The 16,852-nt window shown below is 46.4% G+C and overlaps 1 protein-coding gene across 6 annotated transcripts in view; it reads right to left on the bottom strand.

The window, feature by feature from the left end:
* The window catches only part of slc4a7 (solute carrier family 4 member 7), a 64,049-nt gene that overhangs the window by 24,110 nt on the left and 23,087 nt on the right, over positions 1–16,852 (bottom strand). For 5 of the 6 annotated variants that reach the window (XR_006034541.1, XM_042106476.1, XM_042106477.1 and 2 more), the window contains exons 3-7: positions 13,356–13,499; positions 9,683–9,821; positions 9,055–9,215; positions 7,515–7,703; positions 2,650–2,765 (exon numbers count right to left, since the gene is read on the bottom strand). Coding sequence is in view for 5 of the 6 variants with exons in the window: in XM_042106476.1 (XP_041962410.1) it covers positions 2,650–2,765; positions 7,515–7,703; positions 9,055–9,215; positions 9,683–9,821; positions 13,356–13,499 (749 nt within the window). In the remaining variant the exon portion in view is untranslated. Of the gene's footprint in view, positions 1–2,649; positions 2,766–5,604; positions 6,073–7,514; positions 7,704–9,054; positions 9,216–9,682; positions 9,822–13,355; positions 13,500–16,852 lie in introns of all 6 variants that reach the window. The other variant, XM_042106479.1, reaches the window with a different exon arrangement.

Here is a 16,852-nt window from a genome sequence, read left to right as displayed (position 1 = left end):
AATATTGCACCGCCAGCATAAAAGGGTCTCCTCACCGAAAACACTGCTGGTACACTGTACTGTACACTACAGTAGTTACTTTCGATAAAAGTGAGGGAGGGACTGCTGGCTAAACATAAATATTAATGCATGTGTAATGTTTGTTTACCATCACAAACACCAACATTTAACATCTTAAACTTGTAAACAAAAGGGTGATCAGTAGGGGTGTAAAGATTAACCAATACGTATCGGTATCCGTTTTTAACGTGTAAGATACGACTACATCGATACGTGAAGCCCCGTATCGGAATAAAACTGAAATGAACCGGTCGCTATATCGATTTACTTGTTACGAATCGGTTCACAACCTTTTCTGCTCGCTCAGACTCTCATTTAGGTTGCCAGCAGCGCGTTCATCCCACTTCCTGTTTTGAAGCTACACGTGGCATGGATTTGTGGGTAATGCATTTCGTTTTTGGCTACATTCATTGCCCAAAGTTGTCAAAGGACCTCATTACCCATACATCTACTGCAACTTAAGCACATGACAACTCGCACTCGGTCGTTTGTTTGACAATTGTTGACAATACTGTTTTGTTTTTCAAAGTCCAGCACGAAATTAAACACTTACTATAGCATTCCTAAAAAGCAATGATAGTCTGTAGAGTAGCCTTACGTTTGATAAAGGGATTTCCTTAATGTTCCTAAGCCCAGAGAGTTCATTGACATGTAGGCCTATTTTATTCTTGTAGGCTATATGAGAAAAGGCCAAGAGTGTCTTAAGCACTGTTTTATTTTATTTCGGTATTGTCTAACCTCAACAATAGGCTACAGCTCCTTGAAAGCAATCAGATATAAAATCTAGTCTCTAAAAATTTATTTTTATGTTGTATTTGGCTGCTGTATTTGACTGAAATGTAGACTATTCTTTTTTCATTTTCAATACAGTATATGATACAAATCTCAGTTTAGATAATCATATTCACACATTTTTTTGCCTAATTGACAACCATGACCATGATAATTGATAATATAAAATGAATGTGCACCTTAAGCAAATGATAAAAAATCTTTCAGAATGCTTTTCATTCTTGAACTGCACCGAATCGAATCGCATCGAATCGTACTGAATCGTTTTTTATGAACATGTATCTTTTCTTGTATCGAATCGTGCCCATGTATCTAGATGCGAATCGTATCGTCTTTTACATGAGAGATTCACACCCCTAGTGATCAGTGACTGTGTGTTCTGTCTACATCTGTCGATTGTTATCCTCTCCAATGCACAGCACCGGGGGTTGCTTCCACATGCTGACATGTGCTTGTCCACTTCTGTGAAAGAGAAGAAACAGTGTGTGTTGTATTGTACTGCACCTCAACAGTCTAGGATTATAGTTGTCTATGCCAGAGGAGAGCAGGCCAGTTGACAGCGAGACCTGCTGCAGCTGAACGCTTTGACCGCTGACCAACTCCTGACAGGATTAACGGGGACCTGACAGAACTTGTGTGGCTTTGAAAAAAAAGTAACAAGAAAATGTCAGACAGTTTGTGTGTGTGTGTGTGTGTGTGTGTGTGTGTGTACACTACAGTGAAGACTTTGGAAGTATAAAAAAAAAAAAAAAAAAAGTTTCTGGCAACTAATGGTAGCGAACGTCACATACGGCTCTCTCTTCTGAAGACAGCCTGCATTTCTGTGGCCTTCCAACCGCTCTGACTGTGGATTGAGACACCATCACATGTCTCGGTCAAAATGCTTACCAAGCCCTTGCAAGACATCTGAAACACCCGAACAAAAACGGGGAAGAAAATGAAGATTGCTTAGAGACAACTAAACAGGAGATGTGTAGAGGTTTCTGTGGCTTTCTGAGCAATCTTTAGTGTTACTAAAGAGGACGTGTGAATGTGGATGTGGTCGGGTGAGTATAGCACGGGGGGGGGGGGGGGGTTGCTGTGGTTTGTGGAGAATAGAATAACACATCACATATAAACAGGGGTCTGCTCTGATTAACAGCAATTTGTTTGGGGGGGTCTAGTGCCAGCAGACAAAGAAGGGCAGGGGAAGATGTAGACTTCAGGGATGGACAGGGGAAGATGTAGACTTCAGGGATGGACAGGGGAAGATGTAGACTTCAGGGATGGACAGGGGAAGATGTAGACTTCAGGGATGGGAAACATTAACCAAAAAGATCAAAGGGAGTGCTGATTTCACCACGGTGTAGACATGCATTGGCTTTAGATCAGGGGTTTAAACCAGTGGTCCGCGGCCCACTTGTGGTTCTGTGAGGACATTGCTGGTGGACCCTGACCATGGATTCAGTAATGTAGTTGCAATGTGGGAATCAGTGTTTTTATTCAATGGTGGTCCTGGGGTTATGTAATTAGCCAGAATGGTGGTCCCTGGTTCACAATCAGTTGAAAACCCCTGTGGCCAAAGAAGGATAGGGTTTACATGTGTGTGTGTGTGTGTGTGTGTGTGTGTGTGTGTGTGTGTGTGTGTGTGTGTGTGTGTGTGTGTGTGTGTGTGTGTGTGTGTGTGTGTGTGTGTGCGTGTGTGTGTGCTTGCTTGCATATCTGGGATAATGGATAATAATGGATGGCTGGAAACACAAAGAGCCCTTTTGAGAGAGCGAGCGAGACAGAAAAGGAGTGCCGCAGCGGAGGGGTCACCTTGCTGAAGTCCACCGTGCTGTTCTCACGGCTGCCCCCTGCTCCGTTGATGCGGCCCTCACTGGGCTTGCTGTTCTCCAGGCTCCCAGGGGCCGACTGTGGGGACGCCAGCAGTCCTGCCAAGAGTAGAGTGGGGTGGCGGAGGGGAGGGGGAAAAGAACCAATCAGTGATTATGAAAACATCTGAAACAGAGGTGGTTTTCTGGCCTATGCATGCCATGCTGTGTACACATCAGTAAGACCCTATGGCCACGCACACTTACAGTGCAAGGCTGCCGACATGCAAACTAACAAGTAGGGATGCACCTATTGTGGAATTCTGGACTGATACAGATACCAATGTTTAAAATAACAATTTGCCCAATAACAGATGTTGATACCAATATATTTGTATTTGTTTATTTACTTTGTTTTTGTTGTTAATTACGCCTTTTATTGGCAGAGAAACAAAAATGAATCTTTCCAAGCCTTCCATCCCCTCATAGCACCATCTCTGAATGTGCCAATTCAAAACATAGCACAACATTTAACTAGTGCAGAATTGAAATGCTATGCAATTTGCCGATGACTGACACCAGTCAACAATGCCGATATTGGCCGATACCGACGCTAGGCCAATTACTGCTGGGCAGCAGTACCCACGGGACAAAGAGCAAAGTCCTGATACACAGGACGGTATTTTCCATCGCAATGTCCTCTAGCCAAGGGTGAGCAGGGGGACACAATGGCAACAGCACACAACACGACACGACAAAGTACAGCCACTGATCAACTTCAACTTAACTTCCAAAGCACTGGCATTGTAATTGTGCTCGTAACCCAATTACAGAAAAAACGCCAAGTATTGGGAATGTGCCTTCAAGGCCAGCAGATTTCACAAATCTCTCTCTCACACACACGCTACATAGAATTGGAGGCAGAAAGGCTAAATAGTGTGTGTGTGTGTGTGTGTGTGTGTGGGGGGGGGGGGGTCTGTTTGCCATAAATCAACCCTGAAATTAATAACATGCAGTGCACCACTCTGCTTTGTGGCAAAATGGCCTGTCTAACAAGCAACGATGTTTATTAGAGAGACTGCCCCCAGAATCAACGGGAGAGGGGTGATGGTGGAGGGGGACCGCATTATCGTAAGGGAGATTAAAACAAGCACGAGGCTCTGTGATCTTAGACCAATGTCCGCACATCTAAATCTCACAATGATGAGCCAACTGTGCTAAAGAGTGTGCGTCTGTGTGTGTGTGTGTGTGTGTGTGTGTGTGTGTGTGTGTGTGTGTGTGTGTGTGTGTGTGTTTCTGTGAGTGTGTGTGTGTGTGTGCCTGTGTGTTGGAGAGGGGGCAGAGGTGCATTACCAGATCTCATTATTATTCTAGATGATTATTTTGCTGCACACAGGCGCCCCTGCCTCAGAATAGGCTAGAGACAAGAGCAGTGACTCAAGAGGCACTCCACGAGAGGAAAAGGAATACCAATGAGTTCATCAGATTCCTGCCCCACTCAGGCCAGGGAGTCTAGCATGCAATTACTTGGGAGAGATGGCATATGGCATATGGCATGAGCTGCGTTCATCATCACATCACACACACACACACACACACACACAGAGAGGAGTAAGGACAAGGTTTCACAATTATACGAGAAAGTTACTTTCTCCCACTCCATCAAGTCTGTGCTTTTATAAACAACAACACAAATACACACACATTCACACACACACACACACACATTGCAAAACGCTGCTCTGGACACCATGACGTCACTGGGTTCCTTGATCCCAAGGGCTCATCTTACTGTGTCAGAGGGGTGCAACACGAGTCTCACACTCCCAAGTTCAGCTCACGCATGCACGCGCACACACACACATGCACACACACACACACACACACTTTATTAGCACCCACCAGTGAGGTGCCAAGTGCTGGTGAGAGACGTATAACATGGTGCTGAATTCACCTGTCAGAGTTAGCACGTCATAATGCAAGTGCTGCTGGGTGGGTGTGTCTGTCAGTCTTTGTATGTGTGAGTTTTGTTTGTATGCGTTTGTGAGACAACTAGCACACACACACACACACACACACACAGACACCTCATCTGTAAAGGTATACTTCCCATTTCTGATGACGCTATCCCACAGTTAAGTAAACGTGCACCACTTTTAAAGGTCAGCGGCTCCAGTTGCTCGCTGAGCGTTATCTGAACTTAACAGATGATTTGTGAAAAGCCAACTTCATAAATCTGGGCTTCATAAAGCTCAGCTTACCCTCCACGCAGGGGGGTCCAACTCACCTCAGCCCCTAAAAATAAGCCTTCCCTCACACTCCGTGTCCTGATGACCTCTCACCCTTCTCACCCCCCGACAAGCAGCCAGTCCTCGGGCACTAGACTACTGCCCCTCGCCCATGGCAGACTCCATGTCTGGTAAGCAGAAGAGTTCTTTTTTTCTTCTTCGAGTGTATTTTTAAACTGACAGCGTCTAAATCAAAGCGAACCGAGGCCACGTTAGACGCACGTGCCAGTCTGCGTAGGGGAGTGTGAAGCCTGTATCCAGTGACAGCCAGGTAAGCAACTTCCAGACAGTCAAATCTCTGCACTCACACACCAGACTGGTGGGATCGCCAAATGAGGCGATTTAGTCGGCTCACATTCACTACCCCCCCCCCACACACACACACACAGCCGTTGGCAAGATGCATGCCTCTACACGAAAGTTATAGTGTGGTTTTGAAATCAATCACACACATAAACATATGAAAGCAGACACAACCTTATAGAGACACACACACACACACACACACACACACACAACTTCACACAAACCACAGAATAGACCAGGCTACACACTGGCATGGGGATGGGGAGGGAGCGGTGGGGTTATTGGGGTGGGGGTGTAAGGGGGTCAGGCGGGCAGGAGTGGTCTGTGGTCATGCAGATGGACTCCCTGCCTGGGGTGATATTTGCCTTCTGCTGGAGCCAGGAGCCAGGCCAGGTGGGCGGTGTCCGGCACAGGGCCCTCCTCTATGAGGGGCAGGTCTGAGCGCGGGGGGGAGAGCCCGTCCTGCTTCTCCTCGTCCTCCTCGGGTGGGAAGACCACCACCTGAGGAATGCCCGCTTGGTCACCGGGGTCAACCAGGATCTGGGGGCCGAGCAGGGGGGGACCGGAGAAGTGCGGGGCCGGCGTGGAGCAGCGGGGGGTCGGGGGCGTGTTTCTGGGGGTGGCCGTCGGGGTGACTGTGGGGGTGACTGTGGGGGAGGCGGTGAGGGAGGAGGTGGGGGAGGAGGTGAGGTGACTGAGGAGAAGTGAAGAGCGGCTGCCGAGGGAGAAACGGGACTTCTTGGAGGGGCGGCGGGAGTGAGGGGGGGTGCCGTAGCTGCCAATGGAGGAGGTGCGCTTCAGCAGAGACAGGCGGGAGGAGGAGAGACCCTCCCCTAAAGATGAGAGGGGAGAAGAAAGGAGAGGCGAGAGAGAAGAGAGGAAAGGAATGGAAGGAAAGGGACAAAAGGGAGGAGGAGGAGATGAGAACAGAGGAGAGCAGTAGTGGAAGAGAAGGGGAGGAGACGAGAGGAGACGAGAACAGAGGAGAGCAGTAGTGGAAGAGAAGGGGAGGAGGAGATGAGAACAGAGGAGAGCAGTAGTGGAAGAGAAGGGGAGGAGACGAGAGGAGACGAGAACAGAGGAGAGCAGTAGTGGAAGAGAAGGGGAGGAGGAGATGAGAACAGAGGAGAGCAGTAGTGGAAGAGAAGGGGAGTTGGAGACGAGAGGAGACGAGAGGAGACAAGAGGAGAAGAGAACCAGTGCAGTGGAAAAGAGGATGACAAGGGAGAGAAAGGGATGAGAGAGAGCAGTGAAAGAGGAGTCAGGAAAGAAGGATGGAATTGGTTGGGGGGTGGGGGGGTTGGTGGAGAAAAGATGAAAATGAATGGTTTGCCGTCAACATCATGATGTCACACTGGTGAGGCATGCTGGGAAGTGAGTGGGCAAGTGAGAGAGGAAGTGCTGGTGAGAAAGAAGAAGCAACACAGCCCTGTGAAATACAGACACACACACACACTCACGCCACACAGCTGATAACAGACAGACACACACACACACACACACCATTATACAAGCACCCCCAACATGTGCCAGTGTACGTAACTGAATTTGTACAAGCTGGCTTGGGCCTTAGGCATTAGTTGAATGAAGCAACTTGTATGGCTGTTTTTTTCACACAATCTTGAAAAAAGGAGAAGCATGGTCCACTTTACTGATCGTGCAAGTAACCAAAGCGGTGGCCAACCATGCTTCACTTCACACACTGCAGGTGGCCTTCTCCAGCCAGCCTCTGACACACACCCTCTGTGAAACTCACACCTTCCGTTTCACAGAGCGTTCACACCACCAGTTTAGTTCGGCTGCTCCAGACTACGACTACAACTAGGATTATGACCACACACAGACTAACACACACACACACACACACACACACACAACACAGTAGAGTTGTGTCTTTGTGAGGACTTCTTCTAGGATAAGGATAAAAGCTGAGGAAACAAGCAGGGGATTGCAGAACTGTTGGAAACATCACTGTTAAGAAAGAAACCACTTGGTTAAGATAATAATAATAAAAAAACAACGGGCCTCTTCCAGAAAAAGTTAAGAGAGAAAAACAGGAACGCTGCAAAGGGAAAAAACAGAATGGCCTCTACATGAATGGCCTCTACAATGGTCAAAGTGTGAAGAAGTGAATAACCAATAAAAAATAGAAAATAAACAGAAAAAAACAGTGATTCTTAAGATTATATACTGTATATTTAAAGTTGATTTTAAGTGAGTAAGAAAAGAGCGGGTTGCAGGTGGGGGGGGGGGGGGGGGGGGGGGGCATGCTCACCATTGCGCTCAAGCAGGTGGGGGTCGGAGTGTTTCTTGCCTATGTCGGCGAAGGAGCGCACCAGGGGGATGCGGTTGCTCAGCTTCTTCTCGCTCTGGTGGTGGTGCCGCTTCAGCATGGCCTCCCGCACCTTCTCCCGCAGAGACTCGTCCAGCTGGCCCGACGCCACCATGCTGTCAATCACCATGTCTGTGCGCACGCACGCACGCACGCACACACACACACACACACACACATACACACTGTAAGGATACATGAGAAAACGGGATTCTCACACTTACATCAACGTGTGGGCTTTTACACATACACACATCCACACATACAGTACACATAATACACACAAACACACAAACTGTACTCACATCTACTTACACATTGTCACATTACATCTTGTAGTCAGTAGATGGTTGTATTGAGAGTGAGTGATATACAGTACTTCACAAATGTAACCAACATTCTTCTCAATATAGGCAACCCCTAAATGTTGAGCATGGCTGCTAGCACTTTGCTTTTACAGTCAAGTTACAGCATCGCCCAGCCTTCACAGAGAGACCTTTGTGTCTCTATATGCTATTGTTGTTGCTGATTTTCCACTGTTGTCTTAATGTGGTAACTTTTCTGTAATACATTTTATTAAAAGAAGAGGGCGTTTGGTGGGGTGGAGAGGCTCGATTTTCCCAATTAACACTTCCACCATCATAAAGGAGAGTGAGAGGAACATTAGAGTTTAAGCAAAAAATAAAAACCTTCACTTTAAGTCTCTTGAGTCTGATTGCCTTGGCGCACTGGATGCATTGTGTGTGATCTCCACTGATTCTTATCAGCTCACCAGCTCGCATGGCATCCCGCGTCTCCTGTGCTCTGAGTGCTCTGTCTCACCTGTTTACACGGGCGCCCAAAAGCAGCTGCCACACCTGCACCTGCTGTGTGGCTCCGTATGACGAGTATGCAAAAGTGAATGCCATTATCAGGAGCCACATGTGCTACATGTCCTAGTGTGATGTTTAATGACGTAGTATCATCTCCCAGAAGTGTGCTTTTGTTAGCACACTAACCGGGGCAATACAATGTCTGCCTGCAAGTATGCAAGTATGTACTGTTCATGTAAATGTAATGTAAATCCATAGTATCCAGTATGCACTGGGTAGAGTGCAGCGGTGCGGTGGGCATGTTCTTCTCCTGCTCTCCCACACCTGTTTCAACTCATGAGGTAATTGCTGTGTCCTAGTGTGGGGTAGGTGCTTAGGCTGGATTATCAAACGCTAACAGCTAATCATAATAAGGTGCTTCCCAGCTCTTGACTTGCAGCGTGTCCTTGTGGGATCACGGTGTTTGAGGCTGGCACAGGGTAAATTGGCACGTGCGCACACACACACACACACACACTTCCAGATGTGTTTTGTATACTGTGTATAATGAAGTTGCACATGCACACATGCACGCATACACACACATAAAGCACATACTGCATCCAAGGGCCAGATGTGTTTGATGTGCTGTGCAGACATGCACACACACACACACACAATCACACACACACCTGCAATGTCGTCGATGCTGTTGGCCCTCATGTCCAGCATGACGGTGCCGTTGAGGATGCAGGAGCGCAGCTCAAACAGGCTGTGCAGGGAGAGGGTGGCCACATAGGGCTTACTCCACCTCTCACCACCATCCTCCACATCCTCCTCAAACTTCAGCCACCTGTCAACACACACACACACGCAGCATATGCACAAACACATATGCACAAAACATGTACAGGCAGACAGACAGACATACAGACACACACACACACCATAAAAATAGTTGTGAATCACACAGGTGCAGAGCAATGTACACAGCTGGAGGACCACCCGCCATATGTAATTGCACAGACTTTTTCTCTCTCTCTCCCTCTCTCTCGCTCACACACACACACACTCTCTCTCTCTCTATCAAACAGACACAGACACTAACACAAAGATATTCCCTCCCTCTTGCTCTCCCACATTTTTTCACTTTTCCTCTTTCATGCGCACACACATACACACACACACACACACACACACACACACACACACACACACACACACACACACACACAAAGGCATTCCCTCCCTCTCACTCTCCCACATTTTTTCAGTTTTCATCTTTCATGCGCACACACACACACACACACACACACACACCTGGCGGTCTCTTTCCACTCATAGGCGTGGCCGTCCCTGAAGGACAGCTCGTCCAGCTCAGTGAAGAGGTCATGGGGGATGTGCTCCTCATCGTCGTCCTCCGTGCCCAGGATAAATTGCACCCTCTGGGAGGGAGTGTCTGCACAGAAGGGAGACGACACAGTCAGGGCCACACACGCACACACACACGGGAAACGACACGGTCAGGGCAACACACACTGACAAACACGCACAAACATTCACAGTTAGGCCTGGTTAACACTGGCTATGTGTGTGTGTGTGTGTGTGTGTGTGTGTGTGTGTGTGTGTGTGTGTGTGTGTGTGTGTGTGTGTGTGTGTGTGTGTGTGTGTGTGTTAGGGGTCGACCAATTATCGGCCAGGCCGATTATTAGGGCCGATATTTAGCATTTTTATAATAATCGGTATCGGCCATTTTTTCCACAGATAAGCCGATATTGAAATGGATAAAGAATGAAACGCTACTTTCTCTGTAAAGCGTCTCTCACTCCCTGCATTTGCTACTCTGTGGTGAAGAGCATTGTCCCGCCCACTACACCGTCTAATTTGTTAGTTAGCACGAATGCAGCCAATCAGGATCGAAGACTGAACATAGAGAAAGTTTCTCACTGAGGCAGACTAGACCTACTGTAGGCCTACGGAGCTATTTTTCTAAAGGTAAGGAAGGGAGCCAACCTTACATTGCTAAAGTTGCAATGAATCACAATAATCTACACTGAAGTTACAAAAACACCACTTTGTAAGCTATTGTCTCTTTGATCCGGATCAATAAGTAATGCACCCACTTCCTTCATTTAGCGAATTCCCGATTGATGCACGTTACTGATATGCCGTTTACTAGTTAGCCTACAAACTCGGGTGCTGCGTGTCGGGAGTTCTCTGCCTCCGCCTCGTCCGTTAATTGTGAATAACGGGACACCTCAGCGGACATAGTACAAGTCCTAAATTATGCGATGGCGAACGTCAAAAAGTCCTAAATTATGCGATAGCGACCGTCAAAAAGTCCTAAATTATGCGATAGTGACCGTCAAAAAGTCTAATTGCTCCTTTTTGAAATGGACCGTCAGAAAAGACTACACGCACCAAGGGCCAGCTGTAAATTTAATCCGACCTGAACTAAATCGCGTCCTGAGCTGGCTATTAACGTGCCTTTTAGGCTCTCAAAAATGTAGCTTATAGCCTACATATGAACACAAATTGCATGCTTAAATAGCCTAAGGACTATTTTAAAACTGTTTTGTTAAACTATTCAACCGTAACACTTGCCATCACGCATGCACCTCTTCCTCTCCCTCTCTCGTACACCTCACACACATGATGGCAAAGCATCCTCTTTGTGACAGGTCCCTTAAGCACACACTGTAGCCCATTGTGTAGGCCTACTCTATGAAAATAATTGCTATCACTCAGCTCTTGGAGTAACATGATACACAGGATTTACACTTAAGTGATGCAAGTTTATAGACAATTGTGTATCAAAAGAAGAAAGAAAAGTTTGCATAATTAGACGCTTTTGAATGAAGATTTTGCAGCATATCGCCTTCACTATCTACCCCCCTTTTTGACAACTGACATATCGGTTATCGGCCTCCTGTTTTGGTAATACTTGATATCGGTATCGGCCCTGAAAAAAACATATTGGTCGACCCCTAGTGTGTGTGTTTGTTTGTTTAGAATTATAGTCGTATAAATTATAATAGTTCGGTTTGGGTTTGGACACATGGGGGCGATATGCATTGGAAGCTTTACATTTAAAATTCCTTATTATGTTGGGTAACCAACAGGTCTGCTTTTACATGATGCAAACGTTTGTTTTTTGAGAATAAAGTAAAATGTAAAAAAGACCGAACAGCTTTCTTCCTGTGTGCAAGATTTGCCACCTGAATTTCAGGCATGCCACCTGAAATGCACATGCGTTGTCATGACTACATAAACAAATGTTTATGCACATAAGCACATAAGCACAGTCTTGGGTGACGTAAAAAAAAAAGTTGTTAACCTATCAGGAGATTTTAAGATTATTTGCGTTGCATGTGGTAAAGACATAGGCTACCGGTAGGCTATAAGGTCGTCTCGTTCAACTGGATGAGGATTTCCTCAAGTTGCCCCAATTAACGTCGATGCTGCATATGAATCAGTGACAGAGGCACTGTAGTTTCAAAGACTGTTGCAGTTCATTTCAAGACTTTTCGTCAATGGTAAGACAAGAAATCTATTTCAATAGGCTATGCTTGCTTGGGCCTCTTGCTTGGGTGTTAATGTGCGCTGTGTGTGACCTGCATGCGTGCATGCTCATCTCATTCTGTAGACAATTCCATTTGTTGTTTGTTCCGTTTAATGGGCTAAAAAGATAGGCTATCCACAAACGTGAACGTTTAATCACTAGCATGGGAATAACTGAGGCATCATCTGCGTCGGGCTCGGGTCGGGTTCGGACATAAAAATTAAAATGCCTGTCGGGTTCGGGTCGGGTTCGGACGCAACGGAGTCGGACGCTGGCCGGGTTCGGACAGAAATTTGCAGCCGAACCGCACTTTAGTGTGTGTGGGGGGACGCCTGCCATGCATTTTCGTAAAGAGCTCAGATCAGTGACAGATCAGAGTCCCATGGGTCCAATCTTATCCATCGATTTATCCATTTCTGAAACAGAGAGCATCACATCGACCTATTTAACCCAGCTCAGCATTCAAAGTCAAAGTCAAAGTCAAAGTCTGCTTTATTGTCATTTATATACCTGGTTCTATGTTAGTGAGGGTTAACCCAAGAGTAATCATTACAATAGGCATATGACTCTCTGGACCTACCCGTCTTGGTCTTATATTGGATTTAATCAAAGGGGGCAACCTACAGATCATCAACAAGCTATATGTTACTGGGGTTCAATGGTTAATTGGGGTTCAGTCAACCTATGAGAGCAGTCATGTTGCAAGAATGGCGTAGGAAACAAGTTGGCTAATCCTGAGGTTGTCCCATGTTATGGTGTTGAAACAGGTCCTCAAAACGGGAAGGAAGCAATAGCCCCCACACGCATGCTAGAACAATCCACCGCTGGTGTCACTCAGTCAGAGCACCCGAGCAAGCCTCCGTGGGTGAAGAGTGCTCAGGAAATGCTCACGCTAAATCAATTTGAAAATGCCAACGCCAATAGGAAATCTGTGGCACATTATTTAATGTATGCACATTCCTAACAATGTCACAGCTTCCAAACAGTAACTCAGCTGTCTGGTGTTTGTGTGTTTGTGTGTGTGTGTGTGTGTGCGTGTGCGTCATCATGAAGATTTGATTTGAAGTGATTATCAACTCATATCCTCATCAATTAAATTAAAGTCACATCCTCTCAAAAATCTCACTCTCTTAAATCTCATCACCTTCCTCCCCATAAAACATACACTCACACACACACACACACACACACACACACACACACACTAGGAATAAGAATAGCCATTTGCAGGACATGGAATGCATGGACTTTCATGGTCCCTCCCTTGACAGTAACAAACCCAACAATGGCAGTGCTGTTGGGGGCTTGACATCCGGCCCCTGAAATGAGACAAGCCTTATAGCGGTGTTTAGGGGGTCGGGAGACCACGAGCTGGCACAAGTGAAGTGAAATATCACTCTCCACAGGATGCAGGAGCCATGGAAACCGTACCGTAAGTGGGCGATTCGCGTCCATCCTCCCGTTCGCTTTCCCGCTCCCTCCGTTTGCGGTGGTGTTTGTGGCCCCGATGACGATGCCGTCGCCGACTCTGTCTGCCCAGGGGGAAGTGAACGCCTACATACACCGCCCTGTGACCTGCAGGGGCAAGAGACACGCAGCAGAGTGAGTGGAAGAACTCATGACTGATGGTCACTGGATGGATGGATGCTGGAATGAATGGATAGATGACCAGATGGATAAATGGATGTGTGGTCAGATGGACAGAGACAGATTGACAGGTCAGCAGAGGTGGAAAGGTCAAAAAAAGGTGAAAGGCAAACAGACAGATATAGCCTAGACAACAGACAGATATAGGCTAAACAACCAACAGTGGAATTTGTAGGCAGATATTCTGACTGCGTGACAGACACAGATAACTGGATGGCAGGAGACCCACAGATCAATATAAACTCAATGAATGTATAGAGGAATGACTGAACAAACAGATGGACTGACACAGATCCTATAAACAGCCAACACGTCAGATCAACAACAGATATACAGTATGTTTATAATGAGGACAGACAGACAGACAGAACCCCCCCCCAAAAAAAAAAAAAAAAAAAAACTCTCCTGACACAGGATACAATTCAATAAAAAGGTGAACAGAATCATCAACACATGCTTCAGTGATGAAGGGAATGTGTCCACATAGGGAACAGCACTCGCTGAGTAACACTCTTCCCAGACAAATTCAGCATATCAGTCATTGTTCAGTTCAGTAGAGGACACTGAGCACAGACAATGAGGGTCTGCAACGCGTGTTAATTGTGCATGTGAGAGATAGAGAGAGGGGGGGGGCACATTCTCTCTCAGTCACACACACAAAGGTGAGTGTGTATTTGGTGGTTCAGATAGACATAAATAATTCAAATACTCTGACCTACATTTAGTAAAAAACTATTCTGACACACACACACAATCCTCATGTATTTATAATTAGATGAGCTGTATGATGATGTATGTGGCAGACACTATAGCTGCTTTCAGACACGTCCTCCGCAGTATATGCGGATCTTTGTCAAACGGAGGTCCGACCCTTCGGGTGATTCAGATATGATATGGACATGCGGACATTATGTGTGAACGACACCGACACAAATGAACAGAATCTCCGCGTGGCTGAACAGGTTAAACATGGTGGAACACGCACATGAACAGAAACAGCATGTTCTTTGCTTCATTCAGACAAGCTCATTTGTATAATGTCCGTCGGAAATACTATCTAATACTTATAGATCACTATAACTAGACTATGAGTCAACACACAGGGAATACATTGATGAAAGAATGGGAGTATGACCAGTTCAGACTTGCCCCTGTGATACCAAGAAAACAGACCTCCTGTGCCGAGAGATGTGGGGGTCATATCAGGCCAAGATAAAAAGTAAAGCCTTATCCTTTACCCCATTTACTCCTAACATGCCTGCTAAAAACGCCTATAGAATCCTATGGCATTCGAGACTAAACAACCTTATTTCCTGAGGGTTTTCTGAAAAAATACTAAGAATTGTCAACGTCTACCAAAACCTTAATTTCTAAGCCTCTGTACACCTACGCTACGCAGCAACCAGCGGGAGAGTCAATGCTGCGCTATGCAGCAACAGGCGGGAGATGGAATGTTGCGTCGTACAGCATCCAGCACGAATGGGTTAATCACGGAGAGTCTACCGCAAATGAGGAAAAGCCCAACACCAACCTGTGGAAACCGTGTCTGGACTCCTTGTTTGTGTATAAACACCAGTGTGTTTTAAGCACCTCTCTATATAAACCCACAGAAGAGGGGGCCCCTGTGTGTGTGGGGGGGGGTTGTGCTTGTTCAGTCAGTGAGGCTCTGGGTCGGAGAGGTCAACAGTACAGTGATTCTGCACAGGCCTCTCTCAAAGACAAGAGTGTGTGTGTGTGTGTGTGTGTGTGTGTGTGTGTGTGTGTGTGTGTGTGTGTTGGGGGGGTGGGGTGTGTGTTACACTGCTTACATGGCAGTCACACGGACACTTGTCTCTCCCTCTTTCCCTCCCTCTCTCAGTAGATTTGTAGCAAACAGTATAGTTATGTTTGGTGGAACAGCGATACGCTATAATTTACTACAAGCCTGCTGTCTAGGTGTGCGGTTTGCCTGAGGCGACTGATCTACTACCCTGGCATCCTGTTAGTCTTGTTGGAGTTCACGTGGCAGGAAAGCACTTTAGAGACTCTGGTAGTGGAACGTGGAGAAGTCCATACAAGCCTCCCCTTTCCCCGTCTGTTAATAACGTCAACACCGCATTTCACACAAACAGGAAACTGAATCACCATACCACCACTGAGTTGCTCTTCACAAGCACTGGACTGGTTTAGACATTTTCCAATTCACTAAACCACTTAATGGTTTTCTTACATGTGTAAGCCAAATTCCCCCGTGGTTGATTCCATGTGGACAGTATAATGTACAACGTATAGCAGCAGAACATAGGTGTGGTCCCAGAGGTTCCCTTCATCACTAAGTGCAGTCATCCGTAGACCCTGTCCATGAATCTCTCTTTTTCTCTCTCGGTGTGGGATCCACTCACTCACACACACTCATTCTTACACACTTTTTCCCTCTCTCTCTCTCTTTCTCTCTCTCTCTCTCTCACTACCTGTTTGGCCTCAGCTTGGCCCCAGGCTGATGTGAGCTGGTGGATTTGAGTGTGAAAAGACTGGGCTAATCCCCCTCAGAGGGGCGGCCAGTGCTGCACCGCCAGGCTCAGACTACCACAGATACCCCACATGACTGCGACACTCCCTGGCAACAAAGGGGGCAGGGGACGTCATGACACACACACACACACACACACACACACACACACACACACAGAGACAGAGACAGACACAGAGAGAGAGAGAGAGAGAGAGAGAGAGAGAGACTGATAAGAGTGAATGAAAAGGGTAAAGTGATGATACATGTGGAACTTTTTTTAGCAATGTTGCTGGGCAGTCACATTCCGATTTCAGACCGGTTCCTAGTACTCTGTTTGATTGACCGTGATATGCAGCCCATTGTTGACTGAAGACCAAAGTATATCGTCTGTGTGGATTAATGGATGAACTGGCAATTTCATGGTAGTAGGATCAGCCAATCCACATAATTTGTGACCATTCATAAAGTCGCACCTAATTGGCTTGTGTGTGGAAGTAAGCACATGTTGGACGCCATTAAAGATGTCAGCAGCCCACTGAGTATATTTGTGGCTGAATAAGCTAGCATGGCATTGGCCATTGAAGTGAATGGGTGCGCTACTCCCTCACATTCTCAAGTTCTATATGAAGAGTTTGGTTCCAAAATGCTAGTCCATTTTAATGAATTGAACTGTAATTGGGTATTGTTATTTGGCTATTGTTACACAACTGCAATTTCATTGATAAAACCTGAAATACACAATTAAATAATATAGACATTTGAATGTTTTTAAAAATGTAGATATAGCGTT

This window comes from Alosa sapidissima, chromosome 10 (assembly GCF_018492685.1).
Source record: "Alosa sapidissima isolate fAloSap1 chromosome 10, fAloSap1.pri, whole genome shotgun sequence".
NCBI classification, from domain to species: Eukaryota; Metazoa; Chordata; class Actinopteri; order Clupeiformes; family Clupeidae; genus Alosa; species Alosa sapidissima.
The sequence above is the reverse complement of the archived record's forward strand: the minus strand, read 5'-3'. Positions and strand labels throughout refer to the sequence as shown.